Source organism: Rhinatrema bivittatum, chromosome 3 (assembly GCF_901001135.1).
Source record: "Rhinatrema bivittatum chromosome 3, aRhiBiv1.1, whole genome shotgun sequence".
NCBI classification, from domain to species: Eukaryota; Metazoa; Chordata; class Amphibia; order Gymnophiona; family Rhinatrematidae; genus Rhinatrema; species Rhinatrema bivittatum.
In genome coordinates, this window is record NC_042617.1 from 486,814,469 (window position 1) to 486,838,483 (window position 24,015).

Genomic DNA, 24,015 nt, shown 5'->3' on the forward strand with positions numbered 1-24,015 from the left:
AGTAGCCCAAATTGAGATTGGCCACCTAAAGCTAACTAACCACTATCCTAAATAATCACAGACTGTGAGTTAAGCACTCCTAGCACCTGCTGGAGACAGAGTAATACGGACAGGCTGTGGGTGGCACCTAGGTATATATGGCAGAGTCTGTCAGAACTCTCTCGGTCTCTACCTGTTGGTGCGGAGGCAAAACCCAGGAGTATGGACTGATCCGGGTACATACAGGGAACAGCCAATATCAATCAGAACAATGAAAGGCACATAGTGCTATTATAAGCTTCAATTTAAGTAATGTCAAAGTATATGCACTTGTACCTTTGTTTATGTACTAGCAACTGTACCCGTTCTTCGCCCGGGCAGCGAGCCTTTTTATTGGCACATATGCTCTTGTATGGAAGCATTAGCTGAAAAGGAAAAACTAAATTGTTTTCACCCAGGGCAAGGGACGTGGAGGTACATTTGCTAAAGCCAGGGCTGGCAAAGTTTATTTACAAAGCTGTCTCTCGCACTCCCCCACACCCCCTTTCCTATCTCACACACACACATTCTCTCTCACCGGCATCCCCCTCCCCTCATATAGGCTCCATCTCTCAAACCCACACTCAAGCATGCCCCCCACCTACACTCTTTTACCTCCCATGCTCTCTCTCAGACCCTCCCCACCCCCCTCTTACCAACCATGCTCTGTCACTCCCCTCTCTCACACACACACATTCTCTCTCACCGGCATGCCGCGGGGACCCGTGCCGTTTGTGGCGAAGATGAAGGCCTGGCGCGCCGTTCGCGGCACACGGGGGCCTTCCATTTTCACCTTGAGCAGAAAATAGCAGTGGAGACCCCGGGATGCCGCGAACGGAGCACGTCCCGCAGCACACGCTCCGTTCGCGGTGAAGATGAAGGCCCGGCGCGCCGATCGTAGCACACTGGGGCCTTCCTTTTCGCTGCGAACAGCGCGCTGGGCCTTCATCTTCGCTGCGAACGGAACGTGTGCTGCGGGATGCGCTCCATTCACGACATGCCGAGGTCTCCTCTGCTATTTTCTGCCTGTCCCGCGATGGCCGCTGTCCTTCTGGTTTTGAATAGTTTTCCGGTGAGGGAGGAAATTGGCGAGGTGAGGGAGGAAATCTGCGGGAAGGAGGAATTCTGTTCAAAATCTGCATTCCGCAGTAGTGAATTCCCCCAGGAGTACCTCTTGTAGCTGGTGTTGTGACATGGCCGCTGTACGGCATGTTTGAGCCGCCTGCGCCATCTATTGGCGGGTTGGGGAATATGCGCGAGCACTGACGGACACACTACCAAGCCAGATATATTATGGATATTGCAAAATATGTTGAGAGAGGTGAAATGACCTAATGTGAAATTGTCTCTCCTTCACATGTCTTTCTTTAATGCTGTTCTGTTTGAGAAAAGTAAAAAAATAAATAAAATGTATTCAATACTTATCAGTACCCTCTGACTCTTCTTCAGAACTGCACAAGGTCACCGGATGATCCAAACTCGTATCAGAAAGCTCACAAAATACTGGCTCTATAAACAAAAAAGAATAAACACAAAAATAAGAAAAAACACAAAACTATAGCAATTTAACTCATCCCTAAAGAGCATCATTTTCTGAAATGAGTAAGAGAGGCTCTACAAGAATCTTGAAAATCAATCCACAGTCTACCAGGGTACAGACCAGAAGCAAGTGAGGAAGGACAGAAAAAAAAAAGTTTTAAAAAGGAGAAATTAGTTCTTACCTGAATTTCCTTGAGTCCATTCAGACCAGTCTAGATGAATGGGTTATATTCTCAGACCAGCAGATGAAGACAGATTAACAGGTTTGCTGACATCACCCTTTATATGCATCTGTGCTAATCTCAGCCTGCCAGTACAGCAAAATTGCTTACCTTGTAATAGGTGTTATCCCAGGACAGCAGGATGTAGGTCCTCACATATGGGTGACGTCACCGACGGAGCCCTATCGCGGGAAAACTTGTTAAAGTTTCTAGAAACTTTTGACTGGCAGTCTGAGGCTACTGAGCATGCCCAGCATGCCATGATATTCTCTGCCACAGGGGTCTCACTCCAGTCTCGTATGTAGCAATAAGCTTTAGTAAAAAATAAATTAAGAAAAATCTGAGACCCAACTCCGCGGGGTGGCAGGTGGGTTTTGTGAGGACTACATCCTGCTGTCCTGGGATAACACCTATTACAAGGTAAGCAATTTTGCTTTATCCCAGGACAAGCAGGATGCTAGTCCTCACATATGGGTGATTAGCAAGCTAGAGGCTGAGTCATTTTGTAGTGAAGCAACAGTGAAGTATTGTTGTTTAAATGAGTCAGCCGAAGATCACAGCAGGTTGGTTGCAGGAGTTGGGTTTAAACTGGAAACAAGTTCTTTAAGACAGATTGTCCGTAGGCTGAATCTTGTCTTCCTTGCTTGTCCAAACAGTAATGAGCTGCAAAGGTGTGAAGAGAACTCCATGTTGCTGCTTTACATATGTCAATGATTGGCACTGAACGATAGTGTGCTACTGAAGTAGACATTGCTCTTACTGAATGTGCCGTTACTCGCCCTTGGAGAGGAAGGCCTGCTTTTTCATAGCAAAACTGTATGCAATTTGCTAGCCAATTGGATACGGTATGTTTCCCCACTGCTTTCCCTGGTTTGTTTGGATCATAAGAAACAAAAAGTTGATTGGATTTCCTGTGGACTGCAGTGCGGTTTAAATAAAAGGATAGCGCACGCTTGCAGTCCAAGGTGTTTAAGGCTGTTTCTCCCTGGTGAGAATGTGTCCAGAGAACCACCCTATCATGGAGGAATTGTGTGTAGGGTGCGTATGTTACAAGTGCTTGTAACTCACTAACCCTTCTAGCCGATGTAATGGCTATGAGAAAGATAGTCTTCCATGTGAGAAATTTAAGATCACAGGAATCTATGGGTTCGAAAGGAGAAAGCACGAGTCTTGTTAATATCAAATTCAGGTCCCATTCCGTGAGTTAAACCTCTCATAAATCTACTGACAAGAGGTTGTGTGGAGACTGGTGCATCTCTAATTTTGTTATGGTAAGCTGAGATTGCACTTAAGTGTATTCTTACGGATGAAGTCAGGAGACCAGATTCTGAAAGATGGTATAAATAGTCTCGTAGAGAAGTAATGGGGCAAGTGAAAGGATCAAAACTCTTTTGCCTGCATCAGAAAGTGAACCTTCTCCATTTCGAAGAATAGTTCTTTCGTGTTGTAGGTTTACATGAAGCTATAAGCACTTGAGATACACTGCTTGAAAGATTGAGAGCTTGTAAGGTCAAGCTTTCAACATCCATGCTGTCAGGGATAGGGATTGAAGGTTGGGATGGCGCATCCGACCCTGATCCTGAGTTATGAGAGTGGGAGGTACTCTCAGACGAATTGGATCCCTGACTGAAAGGTCTAGAAGTGTGGGAAACCATACTTGTCGCGGCCAATACGGGGCTATGAGGATTATGGTCCCCTTGTCCTGTTGTAGCTTCACTAGAGTTTTGGTTATGAGCGGTATTGGAGGATACGCGTATAGTAGGCCTGAGTTCCAAGGGCGAGCAAAGGCGTCCTTGGCTGGCTGGTTCTTCTGTTTGTGTAGGGAACAGAAGTTGTCCACTTTGTGATTCAGATGTGATGCAAAGAGGTCTATTGTTGGTTGTCCCCAACGTTGGAATATCCTGGTCGCTACTGAGGGGTCCAGCGACCACTCGTGTGGTTGGAACTGATGACTGAGTCGATCTGCCACTACATTGTGTATGCCTGCCAGATAAGTGGCCCGGAGGAACATTGAGTGGTTCAGGGCCCAGTCCCAAATCTGTGCAGCTTCTTGACAAAGGAGATACGAGCCCGTACCTCCCTGTTTGTTGATGTACCACATTGCTACTGTGTTGTCCGTTTGGATCAGAACAGTCTTGTGTGAAAGGCAGTCTTTGAACGCATGCAGCACATAATGTATAGCTCGAAGCTCTAGGAAATTGATTTGAAATGTTGCTTCGAGGTTTGTCCAAGTTCCTTGAGTTTGGAGAGCGTCTATGTGAGCTCCCCAATCCAAGATGGATGCATCTGTAGTTAATGTTATCTGAGGGACTGGTTGTTGGAAAGGTAGGCCCTTGCGCAAATTGTCCTGATTCACCCACCAGAGTAGCAAGGAATGTAGCTGGTGGGTTACTTGAATTGGAGAATGTAGTGGTTGAATGGCTTGGATCCATTGTGAGCGCAATGTCCATTGGGTTACTCTCATGGCGAGCCTCGCCATGGGAGTGACATGAACTGTGGAGGCCATGTGGCCTAGTAAAGTGAGAAACTGATGAGCTGTTACCTGTTTCTTTGAGCGAAGCGAGCTTGCCAACAGGGATAATGTGTCTGCTCGATCCTTGGGCAGAAAGGCTCTTGAAAAGATAGTGTCCAAGTCTGCACCTATGAATTGAAGTAGGTGTGATGGAGTAAGGTGGGATTTTTGATAATTGATGAAAAAACCCATGGAATGAAGTAGGGAAATGGTTCGATTGAGAGAGGAGAGAGCACCTTTTTGAGAGTGACTTCTGATGAGCCAGTTGTCTAGATATGGAAAGACATGCACACTTTGCTTGCGTAAATGTGCTGCTATTACTGCTAGGCATTTTGTGAATACTCTGGGAGCAGAGGCAAGGCCAAATGGCAGTACTCTGTACTGGAAATGTTGACGACCGACCATGAAGCGCAGATGCTTGCGGTGAGGAGGGAATATTGGAATATGAGCATAAGCGTCTTGAAGGTCCAGAGAACAAAGCCAGTCTCCTGTTTGGAGAAGTGGAAGCATGGTGCCTAGAGAAACCATCCTGAACTTTTCTTTTTTCAGAAATTTGTTGAGATTTCTGAGGTCTAGGATGGGACATAGGCCTCCGGTTTTCTTTGGAATGAGGAAATAACATGAATAGAATCTTCTTCCTTTCTGAGACCTGGGCACAAGCTCTACAAGCCCTGGCTCTCAGAAGGGTGGATAATTCCATTTGTAGTTGAAGTATGTGATTTTCGTTGAGACAATAGTGAGTCGGTGGAAAATCTGTGGGAATTGAGAGGAAATTGAGTTGGTATCATCGGTGTATTATGGATAGGACCCCTTGGTCCGATGTTATTGATGTCCAATTGTTGTAAATGTTGGACAGTCTGCCTCCTACTGGTAGTGTTGACTGAGGATTCATGTAAAAGCTTTGTTCTCTGGAGGTGTTTTCAAAATCCAGTAGCAGGTCCAGTTTGAGGAGCTGGTTGGGCTCTACCTGTTCTCTGCTGCCTCTGTTGTGGTCTCTGTTGGGATCTAGGCGGTCTCGGGCTAGATGCAGGGGGATAATATCTGCGTTGCCTGTAGAAAGGCCGCCTGGTATCTCTTCGTGAGGGCCTGCGGCCAGTATGTGTGGAAGAGTCATGTGGAAAGTAGGATAACTGTCGCAAAGTTTCCGTGTGTTCTCGTAACTGGGAAACTGCATCCTGTACTTTGGAGCCAAATAAATTATCCCCAAGGCAAGGAAGGTCGACCAGTTTATCCTGTACCTCTGGTCTTAGATCCGAGGCCTTGAACCAGGCCTACCTTCTGGCACTAATGCCTGATGCAGCAACTCTTGAAGCCATCTCATAAGCATCATAGGCGGCTCTAACCTCATGTTTGCCGGCATCTAATCCCTTGATGATAATAGTTTGTGCAGCTTCCTAATATTATGTGGGCAGTGACGGCACAAACTCCTCTACCTGTTTCCAGAGGTTCCTCTGGTACTGAGTCATGTATAGGTGGTATGCTGAAATTCTAGAGTTCAGCATTGCTCCTTGAAATACCTTGCGGCCCATTTGGTCCAAGAATCTATTGTCTTTTCCGGAAGGTGTTGATGAATGAGCCCTTGTTCTTCTAGTTTTCTTTTGAGCAGATTCTACTACCACTGAGTGGTGTGGCAATTGTGTTTTTTGATATCCTGGTGTGGATTGTACCAGATAAGTTGTGTCTACCCGTTTATTCACTGCAGGAACCGTGCAGGGATGCTCCCAAAGACGTTGTTGTAGTTGCAATAGGACTTCATGAATAGGAATTGCAACTGTATGTTTAGGGGGGTCTACAAACTGGAGGACTTCCAAGTTTGTTGTCTGGCGTCCTGTTCAGCTTGTAGCTTGAAAGGGATGGAATCTGCCATTTCCTGCATGAAGACTGGGAAAGAAAAGTCCTCTGGAGGAGATTGTTTCCTGGCATGAGGTGGTGACGGATCAGACAAATGCCTCAGATGAGGGATCTGAATCAGTGTCAGACCAAGTATCATAATCTGTAGGCTGGTGCTGAGGAGGTGTAGTCCTACTAGGGGGAGGTACACCAGAGGGTCCTGGTAAAGGGTCATCAGGCGTAACGTCCTCTACCTGCTCTTCTACTGGGTTAGATGGCAGGGAGCCCAGTAATTCATGGTATCTCTTAGTAAGGATACCATGCAGTACTGATTCTTCAGATCTTGGAAGCTCAGATAATGTTGTAGACGTTGAGTTATCGAGGGATGCAACTTAGTCGATGACTTCGGTCTCGATACTGTTGTTTTCTTAGCTGGAGGTATGGTGGGTGCCATAGTATACACAGACATCGGTTGTGGAACCGATGGAATTGTCGATGTCGATGTTGAGAGAAATGAAAACATCGATATTGGAGTCGAAATTGAAGTTTTTGGTAGTTCCAAGGAACTTGTCATCGATGGAAGTTCTGATATGGATAGAGGCACCGATACAGATGGTAATTGTACCGATGACATGGCCTTCGAAGACGGCATCGGGGTGGTTTGCGGCATCGCTGTTATCAATGGCATCGGCTCAATGACTGAGATTGGCGTAGCCACCGGCATTGGCGCAACTGCCAGAACTTGTGCCTGTAAGGCCTCCATCACCATCTGCTTGATAAGAACAGTTAAGTCCTGAGAAGTCGATGGTAATGATGTCGATGTGGGTGTCGACGTCGATGGTGTAGACGAGGGCACCGTAGATAAGGAGGTTAGCGGAGCATCGGTGGATTTATGCCACTTTGCAGTGGGTTCTCCCGGGGGGGGGGGGGGGGGGGGGGGGGGGGGGGGGGGGGGGGGGGGGGAGCGACGGGGCCACCGAGGATCTACGGTTCCGATGTTTATGTTTAGGCCTCGGTTCTGAGACTGACCTGGTCGATGCTGTCGACGGGGCCGGCGATGAAGCGTCTCTGGATCCTTCAAGGTATCGTTTTTTAAGCAGGAGTTTCTTCGTGACTCCTGTTGGAGATGAATTCGTCGAAGTAGATGGTGAGGGAACGAGTTGGAGATGGAAAAGATGAGCCATCTTTTCCTGCCTAAGCTTTCGACCCTTCGGGGTCATCTCCTGGCATTGCTGGCATGATGAAACATCATGCTTTTCTCCTAAACAGATCACACATTCAAGATGTGGATCTGTTACCGACATGGTTCGGTTACAGACCGGGCATTTTTTGAAGCCCGAAGCCATGTTGGTATCGACGGCCGTCAATGAAAAATTTTTTGTGAGAAAAAAGAAGTAATGAAAAAGCGAAAATTCGCTATTAGTTTTGTCACCGTCCGGTGCCAAATGTAAAGTGAGACCCGAAGTGGGGAAAATATGAGAAATATAACTGACTTTTTTAGTCAAAAAGGTGAGAAAACTCACAGGGCTCCTGTCACTGCGATGCTGAGAACAGTGAGGAAAAACGAAGACTGGAGTGAGACCCCTGTGACAGAGAATATCATGGCATGCTGGGCATGCTCAGTAGCCTCAGGCTGCCAATCAAAAGTTTGTAGAAACTTTGACAGACGTTTCCCGTGATAGGGCTCCGTCGGTGATGTCACCCATATGTGAGGACTAGCATCCTGCTTGTCCTGGGATAATATTTGTAACAAGCTGTGGATAACTAATACTAAACATTTTGTTTTAGCCAAAGGTCTAAAAAATATATATAATGAAATCACACTTTTAAGAAATTGCAACTTTTATCTTTAATCCCACAATGTAACTGAAGAATTATGCAAATTTGGCAGTGCAGGGAGAGTCCTGGACTGGTCAGACTGGATTCAATAGAAAGTAAATTTGTTTACCATAAATAGTTTTTCCCATAGATAGCAGTATGAACTATTACATGTGGGTGATGTCATCTGGTGGCAGCAAATTGATTTATCTATTCAATTTAGTAAGCTTTGAGCTCTACTAAGCATGTGCAGGAGATCCCACAAAGGCATTGCCTTGGGAGTCTCCTCAATCCATAACAGAGATAATCTATGTTCTACTCACTAGGGAGGCAGGTGGGTATTCATACTATCTATGAAACACACCATTTATGGTCAGCAAACTTGCTTTTTCTATCAGTAAGTAGGCTGAATTAGTCTGTACATGTAGGGAGTTCCAAGCTGAGGGTTACAGCAAAGTGATTACTTAGTAAGCAATTCAGCCCTCACCATACAGCATGGACTACTAAGAGCCAGACTTTGCAAAACTGATTGTTCAAATGTACTGTCAAGTCTTTCAGGTGTTATCAAGACAGCAGTGCAACGTAGAAGTATGAATGAAAGTCCAAGTTACAGCTTTGGAAATATCTTCAATAGGACTTCTCAATAAAGCATAACAGAAGCAGCTGTGGCCCTCATTTGATGAGCCTTCACAGAGCTTGTGATTTGTAGACCTGCTAAAGTGCAGCACTGATGAATGCACTCAGCCAGCCAAACAAGGTATGTTTGGCAACCACTATTCCTAATCGATTAGGATTGCTTGAGACAAACAATTGGGAGATTTTCCAATGCAATAGAGTTCTTTTCTTGTAATACACTAAGGCCCTGCCGCAGTCCAGAGTATGCAAGCCTGGTTTGCTCTCATATGCATGGGAGCTAGGAAAGAAGATAGATAATATGATGGACTGATATAAAAGTAGAGATGACTTTTGGGAGAAATTTTGGGTGCATACAGAGAATCACCCTGTTCTGGAAGAACTACATGTACAGATTATAGTGGACAAGAATTTGGAGTTCGCTGACAACACTGCAACAGGACCATCACCTTCCATGTCAAGTATTTTAGAGAACTTTGACTGGCCCCTACTGGGCATGCCCAGCATGGCACTAACTCTGCAGCCAGCAGGGTCCCCCTTCAGTCTTATTTATAAGCTACAGGCAGTGCCGAAAAATAAAATAATAAAACGTTACGAACCCAACACCGCGGGGCAGCGGGCGGGTTTCGTGAGGACTAACATCCTGCTGTCCTGTGAGAACATCTGTTACAGGTAAGCAACATTTGCTTTCTCACAGGATAAGCAGGATGTAGTCCTCACATATGGGTGAGTACCGAGCTGAGGATGTCCGAGCATGCACCAAATGAACCCAGGTGTGCAAAGCACTAGGACTGGGATAAAATTTGGCCGAGGGCATCCTGAACACCAACAGGCAGGCGGAAGGGTGTTGGTACGTCATGTTGTAAACAGGTTACGAAGGACAGACTGGCCGAAGATGGAATCTTGTCTTCCGGCTTTGTCCAAGCAATAGTGGGCTACAAAGAGATGGAGAGAACTCCAAGTGGCAGCCCTACAAATGTCAGGAAGCGGCACCGATCGTAGGTGTGCTACTGAAGTCGCCGTGGCCCTCACAGACTGTGCTTTAACACGGTCTTGAAATGGAATGCCTGCTTGCTGATAGCAAAAGGATATGCAGTCCGCCAACCAGGAGGAGAGAGTCTGCTTACCGACAAGCTTCCCTAACTTGTTAGGATGGAAAGAGACAAACAATTGAGTGCTTTCCCTGTGGGCAGCTGTACGGTCTAGGTAGAACACTAGAGCCCGTTTACAGTCAAGGGTATGCAGAGCGTGTCTCCTGGATTGGAATGGGGCCTAGGAAAAAAGGTAGGTAGTATGCTGGATTGATTTAGATGAAAATCCGAAACTACCTTGGGTAAGAAGTTAGTGTGAGTGTGGAGTACTTCCTGGTCCTGCAGACATTTAGTGTAAGGCGGATAGGTATCTAGGGCCTGTAAGTCACTAACTCTGCAAGCTGAAGTGATTGCCAAAAGGAAAATAACTTTCCATGTGAGATATCAAAGGTCATAGGAGTGAAGAGGCTCGAATGGTGGTTTCATGAGCAGACGCAAAACCAGGTAAGGTCCCAAGAAGTGGCCGGAGAACGCCGTGGAGGCTTGAGGTGAAGCAAGCCTTTCAGAAAACGTGTTACAAGGGGTTGTACTGATATAGGCACATCCCCGACACCTTTATGGAAGGCGGCTACCGCACTGACATGCATTCTGATGGAAGAAGTTTTTAGACTTGACTCTGACAAGTGCCAGAGATAGTCTAAAAACTGCGTGATTGGACAGGTAAAGGGGTCAAGGGACTGAGACGAGCACCATGACGTAAACCTGTTCCTTTTGTAAGAGGAAGATTTTCTTGTGGAAGTCTTCTGTGAAGCAATCAAGACACGGGAAACTGGTTCAGAAAGGTTAAGTGGTTGAAGGATTATCCTTTCAACATCCATGCCGTCAGGGACAAGGTTTGAAGATTGGGGTGGCGGAGGCACCTGTTGTTTTGAGTAATCAGAAGCGGGTCTTTTCCCAAGGGAATGGGCCTGCGAATGGAGAGATACTGAAGTATTGGAAACCACACTTGGCGTGGCCAGTGAGGTGCTATCAGGATCATGGTTACCTTGTCCTGACATAACTTCACGAGAGTCTTCGAGAGAAGAGGAAGTGGAAGGAATGCATAAAGTAGACCGGTTGCCCACGAGAGGGAGAATTCGTCTCTGGGTTGAGAGTGTTTGCTGCGAATGAGAGAGCAGAAGTTCTCTACTTTGCGGTTTTGAGGAGACGCAAAGAGGTCTATTTGAGGATATTTCCATTATTGGAAGATGGAGTTCGCTACTGAGGGGTTGAGAGACCACTCGTGCGGTTGAAAGATGCGACTCAGCTTGTCTACCAACACATTGTCCACTCCCAGCAACCAGGTGGCTCTGAGGTACATCGAATGGGAGAGAGCTTCCGCCCATATCTGTGCAGCCTCCTGGCACAGAAGGAAGGAGCCCGTGCCTCCCTGTTTGTTGATGTATCACATGGCCACCTCGTTGTCCATCTGGATCAGGATAACTTGATTTGATAGGCGATCCTGAAATGCCCTGAGAGCATATCTGATTGTTCGAAGCTCCAGGAAATTTATTTAGTGTTTGGCTTCCTCTGGAGACCAAGATCCTTGTGTCTGCAGATTGGCCACATGGGCTCCCCAGCTGAGGTTGGAAGCATCGGTGGTGAGAGTTAATTGAGGGTCTGGAGCCCGAAAGGGCAAGCCTTGGAGGAGATTGTTCTGATTTCTCCACTAGGCAAGAGACTGACGGAGTGAGTCGGTTACGTGGACAATGGTCGACAGGGGCTGAATGCTTTGAGTCCATTGTGACCTTAGAGTCCACTGCATGACTCTCATGGCCAAACGGGCCATTGGTGTGACTTGCACTGAGGACGCCATGTGTCCCAGGAGGATGAGAAAGTGGCCTGCAGTCACGGAGTGCTGAGACTGCAGCTAGTGCGCAAGAGACACGAGAGTGAGAGCTCGCTGACGGGGTAGAAAAGCCTTTGCCTGTAAGGTGTCAAAGTCTACCCCAATGAACGACAAGGCTTGAGATGGGACTAAAGAGGATTTGTCGTAGTTGACGAGAAATCCTAATGAAATTAGAGTGTGTAAGGTTAGACTGAGGGACAACAGAGCAGCTTGCTGAGTGGGAGCCCTGATTAACCAATCGTCTAGATAGGGGTAGACATGAACACCCTGAGTCCTTAGGAAGGCTGCAACCACTACGAGGCATTTTGTGAAGACTCGTGACGCAGACGCTAGGCCGAATGGAAGCACTCGGTACTGATAGTGCTTGGGGCCTACTAGAAACCTCAGGTATTTGCGATGAGCTGTAGTTATCACAATATGAGTGTATGCGTCCTGGAGGTCGAGAGAGCAGAGCCAGTCTCCTCTTTGTAGAAGAGGAAGAAGCGAGCCTAAAGGTTACCATCTTGAACTTCTCTCGCTGGAGGTACTTGTTGAGGACCCGTAGGTCCAGAATAGGATGAACGCCTCCCGATTTTTTGGGGATTAGAAAGTACCAGGAATAGAATCCTAGGCTGTGCTGAGTGTAAGGTATGTGTTCTATTGCCTTGGACTGGAGAAGGAGGGAGACCTCCTGATCCAGAAGGATGGCGTGATCGGATGTTCTCCACGTCGGTAGAGGTGGGGAGTCCGGTGGCACGGAGAAAAAGTTCAGATGGTAACCTTGAGCAATTATCGCCAGTACCCATTGGTCTGAGGTGATTGAGTGCCATATGTTGTTGAAGTGGCACAATCGACCTCCCACTGGTATGCGAGGCAATGGAAGCTGGCTGTTGCTCTCTAGGTAGAAGTCAAAAACTTGAAGCAGGACCTGGTTGAGGAGCTGCTTGCAGTTTTTGTTTCCGTATCTGATGAGACTGGGCTTTTTGAAAAGGTCTCGTGGAACGGGATCTGGCTGGTGGCGGGTAGGACTTCTTCGGGCGGCAGAATGACTTTTTAGAGTCCTTTCGGAAGGGTTGTTTTGAAGAGTAGTCAGAAGGTACCAGAGAGAGCTGTCAGAGTCTCATGATGGTCCTTAAGTTCCGCCACCGTCCGTTAAATCTGTTCTCCAAACAGATTATGTCCTACACAGGGTAGGTCAGATAACCTGTCTTGTACCTCAGGGCGAAGGTCGGAAGACTTGAGCCAGGTCCATCTCCTTGCGAAATAGCTGCTGCAGATGCTCTAGTATCAGTATCAAAGATATCATAGGATGATCTGATCTCATGCTTGCCTGCCTGAAACCCTTTGTTTACTAGGGTTTGGAGTTGCTCTTGAAATTGCTGAGGCAGGGAGTCTGTTAAGTCTTGTATCTGCTTAAAAATGACCCTATTATATTGGGTCATATAGAGCTGATAAGCGGCAATTCGGGAGATGAGCATTGATCCTTGGAAGACACGGCGACCAATGGCATCTAGAAACTTCTGTTCCTTGCCAGGAGGACAAGAAGTGTAAGGCTTTGATCTTTTTGCTCTTTTCTGTGCGGATTCTACCACTACAGATTGGTGATCCAATTGAGGTTTTTGAAAACCTGGAGCTGACTGCACCAAATAGGTAGTGTCAGCTTTTCTGTGAACTGGAGCAATGGAACCAGGATGTTCCCAGTTCTTCCTGAGGAGATCCAGAAGAACCTGGGGGATAGGGATGGAGGTTATTTCATTGGGAGCATCCAGGAATTGAAGCAACTCCATCATTTGATGTCTATCATCCTGTTCAGTCTGTAATTGGAAGGGATCCAATTCAGACATTTCCTTCACAAAATTTATAAAGGAAAGGTCCTCTGAGAATGCTTTCTACTTTCAGTGGGTGAAGGCAAATCATCAGTGTCTGGGGTGGAATCATCAGTCCAGGTATCATAGGGATCAGCACCTGCCCCTGTAAAAGCTAGAGGGGGACAGGGTGGTGGGACACCCGAAGGTCCTGGTCTAGGCTCCGAAGGAATCGAAGGAATAAGAGGAGGCACTGATGAAGGCATTGAAGGCACTGGCACAGACATCAAGGGCATCTATGGATGGCTCGGTGGCGCCGACGGGCATATCGGCACCGATGGTTGGATCGGTGGCGAGGGACGTATTGGCATCGATGGCTGAGGCAGAACTCCCGATGGAGGGATGCAGAATGGTGTTTCTCCTCCCGATGACAAAGTAAGCGGGGAGGGCACCGGAGCCATCAGTGCCCCGGGGTCCATCGGTGGAAAAGCGGTAATGAGCACTTCCATCCTGGAGAGCAGCGGTGCCAACGCTGCTGAATCGGTTTGGTGGTCGGTTCTGCAATCGGTACCGGTGTCAGTGCCGGAGGAACCTGGAATCGATGCATCGCTTTGTCGATGGCCTCCTGAACCATCCGGTCCAGTTCTTCTCGGAGACCTTAAGCAAGCAGCCCCGGCTCTGGAACAGAAGAAGGAGGTAGAGGCATAGCTGGAGGGACCACTGTTAAAGGCGGAGTCACGGCTCCTGATACCCTGTTGGGTGAGGGTTGCCTCAGTGACCCGGTCGCCGAAAAGGTCAGTGCCTTTTCTGGACGGGGTTTCTTCGACAGCGGCTCGGATGATGGCGAGGTCAATGATTTCGCTCCCTCGATGGTCCGAGACTTTCGATGTTTGTCTCTGCGATCCCCTCGGTCCTGAGGGGGAGTAGAGAGTGTCGAAGGCTGAGATGTCTTCGACGCCGGATGGTCACCGGCTGGTCGATGCTGGCACGAAGTTGACGGAGCCGGTTCTGACGACGTTGACGCAATGGACGGAGTCGGGGTTTGAGCACGGAAGAGAAGTTCCATCTTCTCCATTCTGGCCTTGCGACCTTTTGGTGTCATTAGGGCACATTTGGTGCAGGTCAAGACATCGTGCTCTCGTCAAAGACACATTACACAGACTTTATGGGGGTCTGTGATGGACATGGTGCGATTACAGTCCGGGCACTGACGGAACCCAGATGCCATGGCAAAAAATGAGCCGCGGTGCGGTCAACGGCCAGTAGACGGCGAGAGCCAAACTTGACGGTAATCAACGAAAAACGGGTAAAAACTTATCGGAGTACCGCGGCTTGAAAAAAGTTAAAGGAGGGACCCCTGTGGGGCAAATTAACTTTTAGTAATTCCGTGAGGAAAATTCCTGTCAGGAATCTCTGCAAAGCTCCTTAACAGCGAGGCTACTGCTGCGCAGAAAAAAGAAGACTGAAGGGGGACCCCTGCTGGCTGCAGGGTTAGTGCCATGCTGGGCATGCCGAGTAGGGACCTGTCAAAGTTCTGGATGTTGTGTCCATAGGTGCCCAACGCCCTTTCTCCGCTCTCCTTACCTCTCTGGTGCCTCCCTCTCCGTCCGCAGGAAGATCGGCTGCGTTCTTCTGCTGAAAGTCTTTGGGCATTCCCGGACCGGCTCGACACTGCTATCTGCCATATTCCAGGAGGCCTAGGGGCACGTGCGCGGCCCCAACTGAAGTACCGGCAATGGCGTGAACCTCTGGGGCGTCCCCCGAAGATGACGTCACCCACAACGGATATTCAAGATCTCAGTATTTGCTAACACATCGAGTTAGCAAGGATTGACAACGGACTCACTTTGTCTTTCTAAGCAACTCTGCCTCCTCGGACTTACCAGAGGTACCCGCTCCTCTGGGGCCTCACTCTCTCCTTTGTTTTTCAGGTGATAGTCTGGAACCAGTACTCGCTCCTCGAGGGCCCTTGTTCCCAGACTTGCTTCATATACTCTTCTGCCTGGAAGTCATCACTACCAACTATATCAGCTACATCAGTGAGTTACCATCATTCTCTCTGAGCTTTCCTTGGAACCAGGTACTCGCTCCTCGAGGGCCTATACATTCCAGCGCCTGGGCTTTATTGGGACATTGTGCGAGTGTTACCATCTGCATACCCTGCCTACTCACTATATCTCAGTTTCTCTATAGCTCAGCCTCCAGGGATCGCTGTTCCAGTATCTGAGGGACTACAGCCCAGCCGGGCTTTCCAGCTCACCACTGCCATCTCTGGAAGTTCAATATGTTGTTTAATAAAATAACTAGTGTGTGTCTGTCTCCAAACTCTGAGCCTGACCGGTGATCCCTCTCGGGATCTTCCCCCCTGGGGGCGTGGTAATCTGCCACCAGCCCAAGGATCCACCCACAAGTATCCCTAACTATAACAGATTGCTACTCCATGCAGACTGTTAACTCCGAATGATAACAGATTACTAACTCGTATCTGATTGCTCCTCCCATCAGATAGCGGTTTGATAACACTGGAAACTTTGACAAAAGTGTTCCGTGATTGGGCTCCATCCTGTAATGTCACCCATATGTGAGGACTACCATCCTGCTTGACCTGTGAGAATAATGAGTACAGTGGAATATGCACAAAGCCCCAGTATGGAGGACCCCAGGATAGGGAGAGCAGGCCCTCGAGGAGCCTGATCCCTGAGAGGCTTGAAGGTAATGTACTCACACAGCGATTCCATGTAGGAGATGGCACTAGGGCTGGAACGGAGGCAGGCCCTCGAGGAGCGAGTACCTGGTTCCAGGGAACAGCTCTGAGGTGAAGATGGTAGTATTCAAGATAGCGAATCCTTCCAGGCAGAAGAGAAGGTAAAAGCAGGCAATGAGTCAGGGAACATGGGCCCTCGAGGAGCGAGTACCGGTTTCCTGATAGCGACCTGAACAGCAAGTGAGGCCCTCGAGGAGCAGGTACCCCGTTAGCGTTGAGAGTCCAATAGAAGACTGGAGAGGCAGAGTAGCTGGGTACGGAGAGCGAATCCCATCCGTAAGATACCCCTTGCTAACTCAAAAGCTAGCAAACATTGTAGGCTTTAAATATCCAGGCAATGTGACATCACAGGGGGACGCCCCTGAGGTTCGTGCCAAGTAGGAAATAAGAGTAAGGGCCGCGCGCGCCCTAAATTACCAGTGGAGCATGGCGGGAGGCAGCGCCCAAGCCGGTCTGGGGATGCTGGAGAGCTCGGCAGGCAGATGCCATGGCAGCCAGGCGGCCTTCCATAGCGAGAGGAGGTGCAAATAAAGAAAGGTAGGTGGAGTGAAGCCGTCGGGAAGGGACGGTTGCAACACTAGTGCAGTTAGTGTAGCTTGGTTCAAAAAAGGTTTGGATAAGTTTTTGGAGGAGAAGTCCATTAATGGCTATTAATGTTGAGATTACTTACCTGATAATCTCCTTTTCCTTAGTGTAGACAGATGGACTCAGAACAAATGGGTATAGTATGCTCGTGCTAGCAGTTGGAGACGGATCTGACGTCAGCACGGGTATATATACCCCCACAGGAAGCGTAGCAACTTAGTAATCTTCCTTGCAAAAGCTGTTATGGATGTGTGTACTGACGCTCAGTGAAATAGTGAAACAGGATTCCCCTGACCGATTGATAGTAGCTGGAGACCGCCAGCATTCCCAACCGGAAGGCGTTGACACCTGGTAGAGTGCACGCTCTTATGGAAACAGATGACATGGCTTACCTTGAATCGGTGAAACCCATGTACACAGGCAGCTGGGTGGGATGCTGAGTCCATCTGTCTACACTAAGGAAAAGGAGATTATCAAGTAAGTAATCTCAACATTTCCTGTCGTGTAGCCAGATGGACTCAGAACAAATGGGATGTACAAAAGCTTTACTCCCAGCCTGGGCGGGAGGCTGCCTGAGGACCATGTAGGACCGCCCTCGCAAATGCTGTGTCCTCCCTGGCCTGGACATCCAGACGGTAGAACCTGGAGAAGGTATGGAGGGAGGACCACGTCGCCGCTTTACAGATTTCCGCAGGCGACAGCATCCTGGATTCTGCCCAAGATGCCGCTTGTGCTCTGGTAGAATGAGCCTCGACTTGTAGAGGCGGAGACTTCCCAGCCTCCACGTAAGCTGCTCTGATAACTTCTTTAATCCAGCGGGCGATGGTGGGCCGAGAGGCCGCTTCCCCTTGTCGTTTCCCGCTGTGCAGGACGAACAGATGGTCCGTCCTTCGTACTTCTTGTGTCATTTCCAGATATCTGGGCAGCAGTCTGCCTATGTCGAGATGGCGTAGCAAACGCCCTTCTTCAGATTTCTTCAAACCCGCCGTGGTAGGCAAGGATATAGTTTGGTTAAGGTGAAACTGTGAGACCACTTTAGGTAGAAAGGAGGGAACCATGCGAAGATGGATAGCCTCTGGAGTGATTCTGAGAAAGGGATTACGGCAGGACAGTGCTTGTAGCTCTGAGACGCGGCGTGCGGAACACACCGCCAATAGGAACACCATCTTCAAAGTGAGAGAACGAAGAGACAGGCCCCGAAGGGGTCTGAAGGTGGATCCCGTGAGGAAATCCAAAACAAGGCTAAGGTTCCACAAAGGCACTGGCCACTTCAGTGGCGGACGAATGTGCTTGACTCCTTTCAGGAAGCAAGACACATCTGGATGCGTGGCAATGGTCTTGCCATCTCTCCTGGGACCATAGCAAGACAGTGCAGCCATCTGAACTTTGATGGAGCTGAGGGAGAGACCCTTCTGAAGCCCATCCTGCAGGAAATCCAGAACAATAGGGATTGTGGTCGCATGTGGATTGGTGCCCTGAGTGTCGCACCATGCTTCAAATATTCTCCAGATCCTTACGTAGGTGAGGGAAGTGGAAAACTTGCGTGCTCGGAGGAGTGTATCTATCACGGGCTCCGAGTAACCTCTTTTCTTCAGTCTAGCCCTCTCAATGGCCAGACTGTAAGAGAGAATTGAGCCGGATCCTCGTGGAGGATGGGACCTTGACGAAGAAGGTCCCGGAGAGGAGGCAGGGGAAGGGGCTCCCCTGCCAGTAGTCTTCTCATGTCCGCGTACCAGGGTCTTCTTGGCCAGTCTGGTGCCACTAGAAGAACTAGGCCCCGGTGTTTCTGAATCTTGTGGATGATGGCGCCCAGCAGAGGCCACGGAGGAAAGGCGTATAGCAGAGTCCCTGGAGGCCATGGCTGAACCAGGGCATCGATTCCGTGTGAGAACGGGTCGCGCTTGCGGCTGAAGTATCTGGGTACTTGAGCATTGGACTTGTCCGCCAGTAAATACATGTCCGGAATCCCCCAGTGATCCACAATCATCTGGAAGGCTGTGGGTGACAGCTGCCACTCTCCCGGATTTAGGCTCTCTCTGCTGAGGAAGTCTGCCGCGGTGTTGTCCTTCCCGGCAATGTGGACAGCGGAGATGCCCTGAAGATTCGCCTCTGCCCAAGCCATCAGTGGGGCGATCTCCAGAGATACTTGTCGGCTTCTGATTCCGCCCTGACGGTTGATGTATGCCACCGTGGTGGCGTTGTCGGACATCACTCTGACTGCTCTATTCTTCAGTCTGTGAGCAAACTGAAGGCATGCCAATCGGACTGCCCGAGCCTCTAGACGGTTGATGTTCCACGCTGACTCTTCTCTGTTCCACCGCCCTTGTGCGGTAAGTCCTTCGCAGTGTGCACCCCAGCCGCTCAGGCTGGCATCTGTGGTGAGCAGAGTCCACGTGGGGGAGGACATCTTCATCCCCCTGCTCATGTGGTTGGACTGCAACCACCACCGTAACTGGGTCCTTACTCTGGCAGGCAGAGGTAGGTGCGTGGAATAGTTCTGTAGACGGGGGCTCCAGCGAGAGAGCAGGGAGTGTTGTAGAGGTCTCATATGGGCCCTTGCCCAAGGTACCACTTCCAGGGTGGATGCCATGAGACTGAGAACCTGCAGATAATCCCAAGCTATGGGCCGACTGGCTCCCATCAAGTATCGGATACGCGTCTGGAGTTTTAACCTTCTCTTGGTAGTGAGATTGACTTGTCTGCCTGGGTGTCGAACTGTACTCCCAGGTATTCCAGCGACTGGGAAGGCTGTAGGCAACTCTTGCTGAGGTTAATTACCCAGCCCAAGCTTTCCAGAAGGGCGATCACTCTGTCGGTTGTCCGATGGCTCTCCTCTCGTGATTTCGCCCTGATCAGCCAATCGTCTAGGTAGGGATGGACCAGGATTCCTTCCCGTCTCAGTGCCGCCGCTACCACTACGACCACCTTGGTGAAGGTCCGCGGTGACGTGGCCAACCCGAAGGGCAGAGCCCGGAATTGGAAGTGGCATCCTAGAACCTTGAAGCGTAGGTAGCGCTGATGATCCGGATGGATCGGGATATGCAGGTAGGCTTCCGATAAGTCTAATGCCATGAGGAATTCTCCTGGCTGTACTGTGGTCTTGACGGAGCGCAGAGTTTCCATGCGAAACCTCGGGACCCTTAAATATCGATTGACTGACTTGAGGTCCAGTACGGGCCGAAAGGTGCCCCCTTTCTTGGGTACCATGAAATAAATGGAATAGTGTCCAGAATTCACTTCCCAGGCAGGTACTGGGATGATGGCTTTCAAGGACAGGAGCCTCGCCAGGGTCGCTTCCAATGCTGCCTTCTTGTGTGTGGGACATGAAGATTCCACAAACTTGTCTGGAGGGAGGTGATGAAAGTCCAGATAATACCCCTCTCGGATGATGGCGAGAACCCACTGGTCCGACGTAATCTCGACCCATCTGGGGTAGAAGAGGGTTAACCTGCCCCCTACGGCTCCGTCCCCCAGATGAATTGGCGGATTCTCATTGTGAGGCGCGGCCAGGACCTGAGCCCGGGCCTGCTCCCCTCTTGCGCTGCTTGGTCCGAAAGGACTGGCTCCTGGCCTGAGGACGTGGTGCCTGGTAGCGACTCCTGTAGGGAATGAAGCGCTGGGAGCTTCTACCCCTGGAGGGCCTTGGAAAGGCGCGCTGGTTCCTTCTGAACCGATCTTCCGGCAGTCGAGGTGCTGGAGAGGCGCCCCATGTGCTGGCCAATTTATCAAGGTCGCTGCCAAACAGGAAAGAGCCCTTAAAGGGCAATCTGGCGAGGCGTGTCTTCGAAGGAGCATCAGCTGACCATTTCCGGATCCAGAGCTGCCTCCTGGCCGCTACGGAGGATGAGATCCCCTTGGCTGTTGTCCGGACTAGGTCTGATGCGGCATCCGTGAGGAACTAGAGAGCTGACTCCATGTCAGCTGCTAGAGCGTTGTTCCTGACCTGTGACAAACAGGAACGCGTCACCACAGTGCAGCAGGTTGCGATCCGCAAAGATAGTGCTGCCACCTCAAAAGTCTTTTCAGAATGGCGTCCAGATGCCGGTCATGAGGCTCCTTGAGGGCTGCCCCCCCCTCAACTGGAATGGTAGTGCACTTGACCACAGCGCTAATCAAGGCGTCCACCTGAGGGCACGCCAGCAGCTCCTGGATAGCCGGTGCCAGTGGGTACATGCCTGTCAGGGCCCGACCCCCTTTGAATGTGGCTGCTGGTGCAGCCCATTCCAAATCTATCAGCTGTTGTGCTGCTTGCAAGAATGGAAAATGGCGGGCTGTGGGACGAAGACCTTCCAGCAGGGGGTTCTGCGCGGAGGGTACCGAAGCACTGGGACCTGTAATATCCAACTCCGCCAGGCACTGAGACACCAGGTCCGAGAGATCCTCTTTAGGGAAGAACCGCCTCATGGTTCTATATGGCTCAATCCCCGAGGGAAGTTCCCCTTCGTCCGGGAGTTTGGACTCGTCCAGTGAAACCTCCTGGTCCGACTGATCCGGACTGTCCAGCGGCGGGAGGACCCGCTCACGATAGGGGCGTGAGGGTCCAGGAACAGGATCCGCTGGAGCCGCAACCGTAGCAGCCGCCGCAGTCACAGCCACGGCAGGAACAGCAGAAACAGCAGGAACCGCAGGGCCTGGATGGGAAGCCGTTTGCATCTGTACAAAGGCATGAATCCCCTTAAAGAGATCCACCCAGGAAATGGAGGCGGTCTCTAATCGCCGGGGCACAAGATCCCTCGGGATTCCAGATTGGTCGAGACTGCCCACTAAATCCGGGGTAGCCCCTGGGGAACTGTCAGCAAATCGTGGCTGAGACTGGTCCTGGCCCGAGGGTCCCACGGCCTCCTCACATTGGGCACATAGGGAGTCTGGCTCTTCACTGTGCGTGGCTCTAAGCTGGCATGCGGAGCAGAGGCCGAGGGCTTTAATGCCGGAGGCAGGAGGCGCCCCCGCTGAGGACACTGAGGCGTTCTGTTCCATTGAAAAGTATGCGCTTAATGCTATGCGGCAGCAATATGCGCTTAATACAACAGGCGCACAATAATATGCGGCAGCCATATACGCTTAATATCACAGGCGCACAATAATATGCAGCAGCAATATACGCTTAATATCACAGGTGCACAATAATATGCGGCAGCAATATACGCTTAATACAACAGGCGCACAATAATAAGCGGCAGCAATATTCGCTTAACATAACAGGCGCACAATAATATGCGGCAGCAATATACGCTTAGTAGAACAGGCACACAATAATATGCGGCAGCAATATACGCTTAATCTAACAGGCGCTTAATAATATGCGGGCAGCAATATATGGTCAATGATATTCAATATGCTCTCAGCAATAAGCGGTCAGCAATACACGCTCAATAGTATACAATATGCTCTCAGCAATAAGCGGTCAGCAATACACGCTCAATGGTATTAAATATGCGCTCAGCAATATGCGGTTAGCAATACACGCTCAATAGTATACAATATGCTCTCAGCAATATGCGGTCAGGAATATGCGCACAATGATGTATATAATATGCACCTATCATGGGTGCTCAATACCTGAACAAGGCCCACAAAATGGCGCCCTCCACGGCGTGCCACGCCGCCGATCCTCGGTTCCTCGGAGACCAAAGTAAGAGATGTACGCCTTACTTGATCCTCGGCGCTTCCCGGCTGGAACCCGGGCGGTCTCCGGCTGTGGGGGGGAGAGGGCAAGTACCTTCACTGCCACGTTTGAGGATATGCACCCGCTGCCTCGTCCACACCGGGACCGAGGCGCCTCGTATGCCTCACCCGAACCTCACCCGGGGGCTACGTCCCTGCCGCGATTCGGCCACCGGACCGAGGTCTTAAACCTCTGGGGGACCACGGAAATCACCCCGGGAAACTCTACTGGGGGAGTGACCCCAAGGGTATCACCGCAGGAGTGCGGGGCTCGATGCTGCAGTAGAAATTTAGTAAGAAGAAAGTAGAAAGTAGATTAGAAACAAGCTCAGCGAGCGTGCAGGCTCTCCAAACTGCTTTGGAGACGGAAATTACTAAGTTGCTACGCTTTCTGTGGGGGTAAATATACCCGTGCTGACGTCAGATCCGTCTCCAACTGCTAGCACGAGCATACTATACCCATTTGTTCTGAGTCCATCTGGCTACACGACAGGAAATCAAATTTACTTAGGGAATAGCCACTGCTATTAATTGCATCAGTAGCATGGGATCTTCTTAGTGTTTGGGTAATTGCCAGGTTATTGTGGCCTGGTTTGGCCTCTGTTGGAAACAGGATGCTGGGCTTGATGGAACCTTGGTCTGACCCAGCATGGCAATTTCTTATGTTCTTATGTCTGCATGTTGGTTGCAGATGAGGCATTGTTAATCTTTGTTCCCTTTATCTGGCCTTGGAATTGAATGATGAATCCTTCCTGAAATCCTCGCCATATCTTCTGTGTATTTTGACGGCATGGGTAAAGTGCCAGCCATGGTATCACTGCCTTCAGCTTGATGGGTGATGGTGCTTTTTTGAACTGCAGGCTCACAGATTGTTTAAGCCTTACTCCCTGTCGTAGGTCTTTTTTGGGCACTTCGTCAGTGGGTGTGGAGCCACGCATGCTGAACATGCATGCTTAAATTTGCAATCTTGGAATGTGCATGCTGTTTGGTTATAACGCCAGCATGTGTTGTCCTGTGACTGCGCCTGCCTGACTGAATGCCTGATGGGAGATGACCTTCTTGGGTTTCTTGAGAGTATTCCTTGATCCAGTTTTGCGTGTCATCTGCTGTATTCAGAGGCTGACATCTTGAGTTCCCCCATGCCATGAACCGATTCTCTTCCATTTTGTCCCGGAATTTCTCGTCCTAGTTGAGCCAGGCCCAACCTGGGACCGTATTGTGAAGGGCCCCGATGTCCCACCACGCTTGTCATGTAAAGAAACACCTTTTTCCAGTTAACAATGTTCTTTGGAATCCTCGTCTCCTTTTCTGTCTGTGCCGATCCGTCCTTAGATTTCTTTCTGTCCTTGGATCTGCATCGTCCATGCAGGATACTGAAAATATCTATGTATTTTCTTTTTGAATTCTTTTGCGCAGTTGCTTGTGCACACCTTCCCATAGCTCTGACAGAGTGGTGAGAGTAGGTGGGCCTCTGGACTCCTTGTCTACTGCCTTAGTCATCAGTTGCTGGTCACTACTGCTTGCGGGGTCTGAAGATGTGGAAGAGCAGCCGTCTGAGCTGGGACTTGTCCTGCGCTTGCGCGTTTCCCTGCACTTTGCTCTTTCGTCTGTGCTTAGTGACTCCTGTTGGGTTCCCTTATCGCTCTGTGCCACTAGTCCCTCAGATCCGTCCGATGCTGGAGTGCTAGTATGGGCTTCCGATATGCCTCTTTAATTGTCTCCTTCAAG

The 24,015-nt window shown here is 49.7% G+C and overlaps 1 protein-coding gene across 1 annotated transcript in view; it reads right to left on the reverse strand.

Moving 5' to 3' along the window:
• Positions 1 to 24,015, reverse strand: part of TDRD6 (tudor domain containing 6) — a 408,994-nt gene that overhangs the window by 57,329 nt on the left and 327,650 nt on the right. The window contains 1 exon segment of the mRNA XM_029596059.1: positions 1,450 to 1,527. Within this exon segment, the coding sequence (XP_029451919.1) occupies positions 1,450 to 1,527 (78 nt within the window).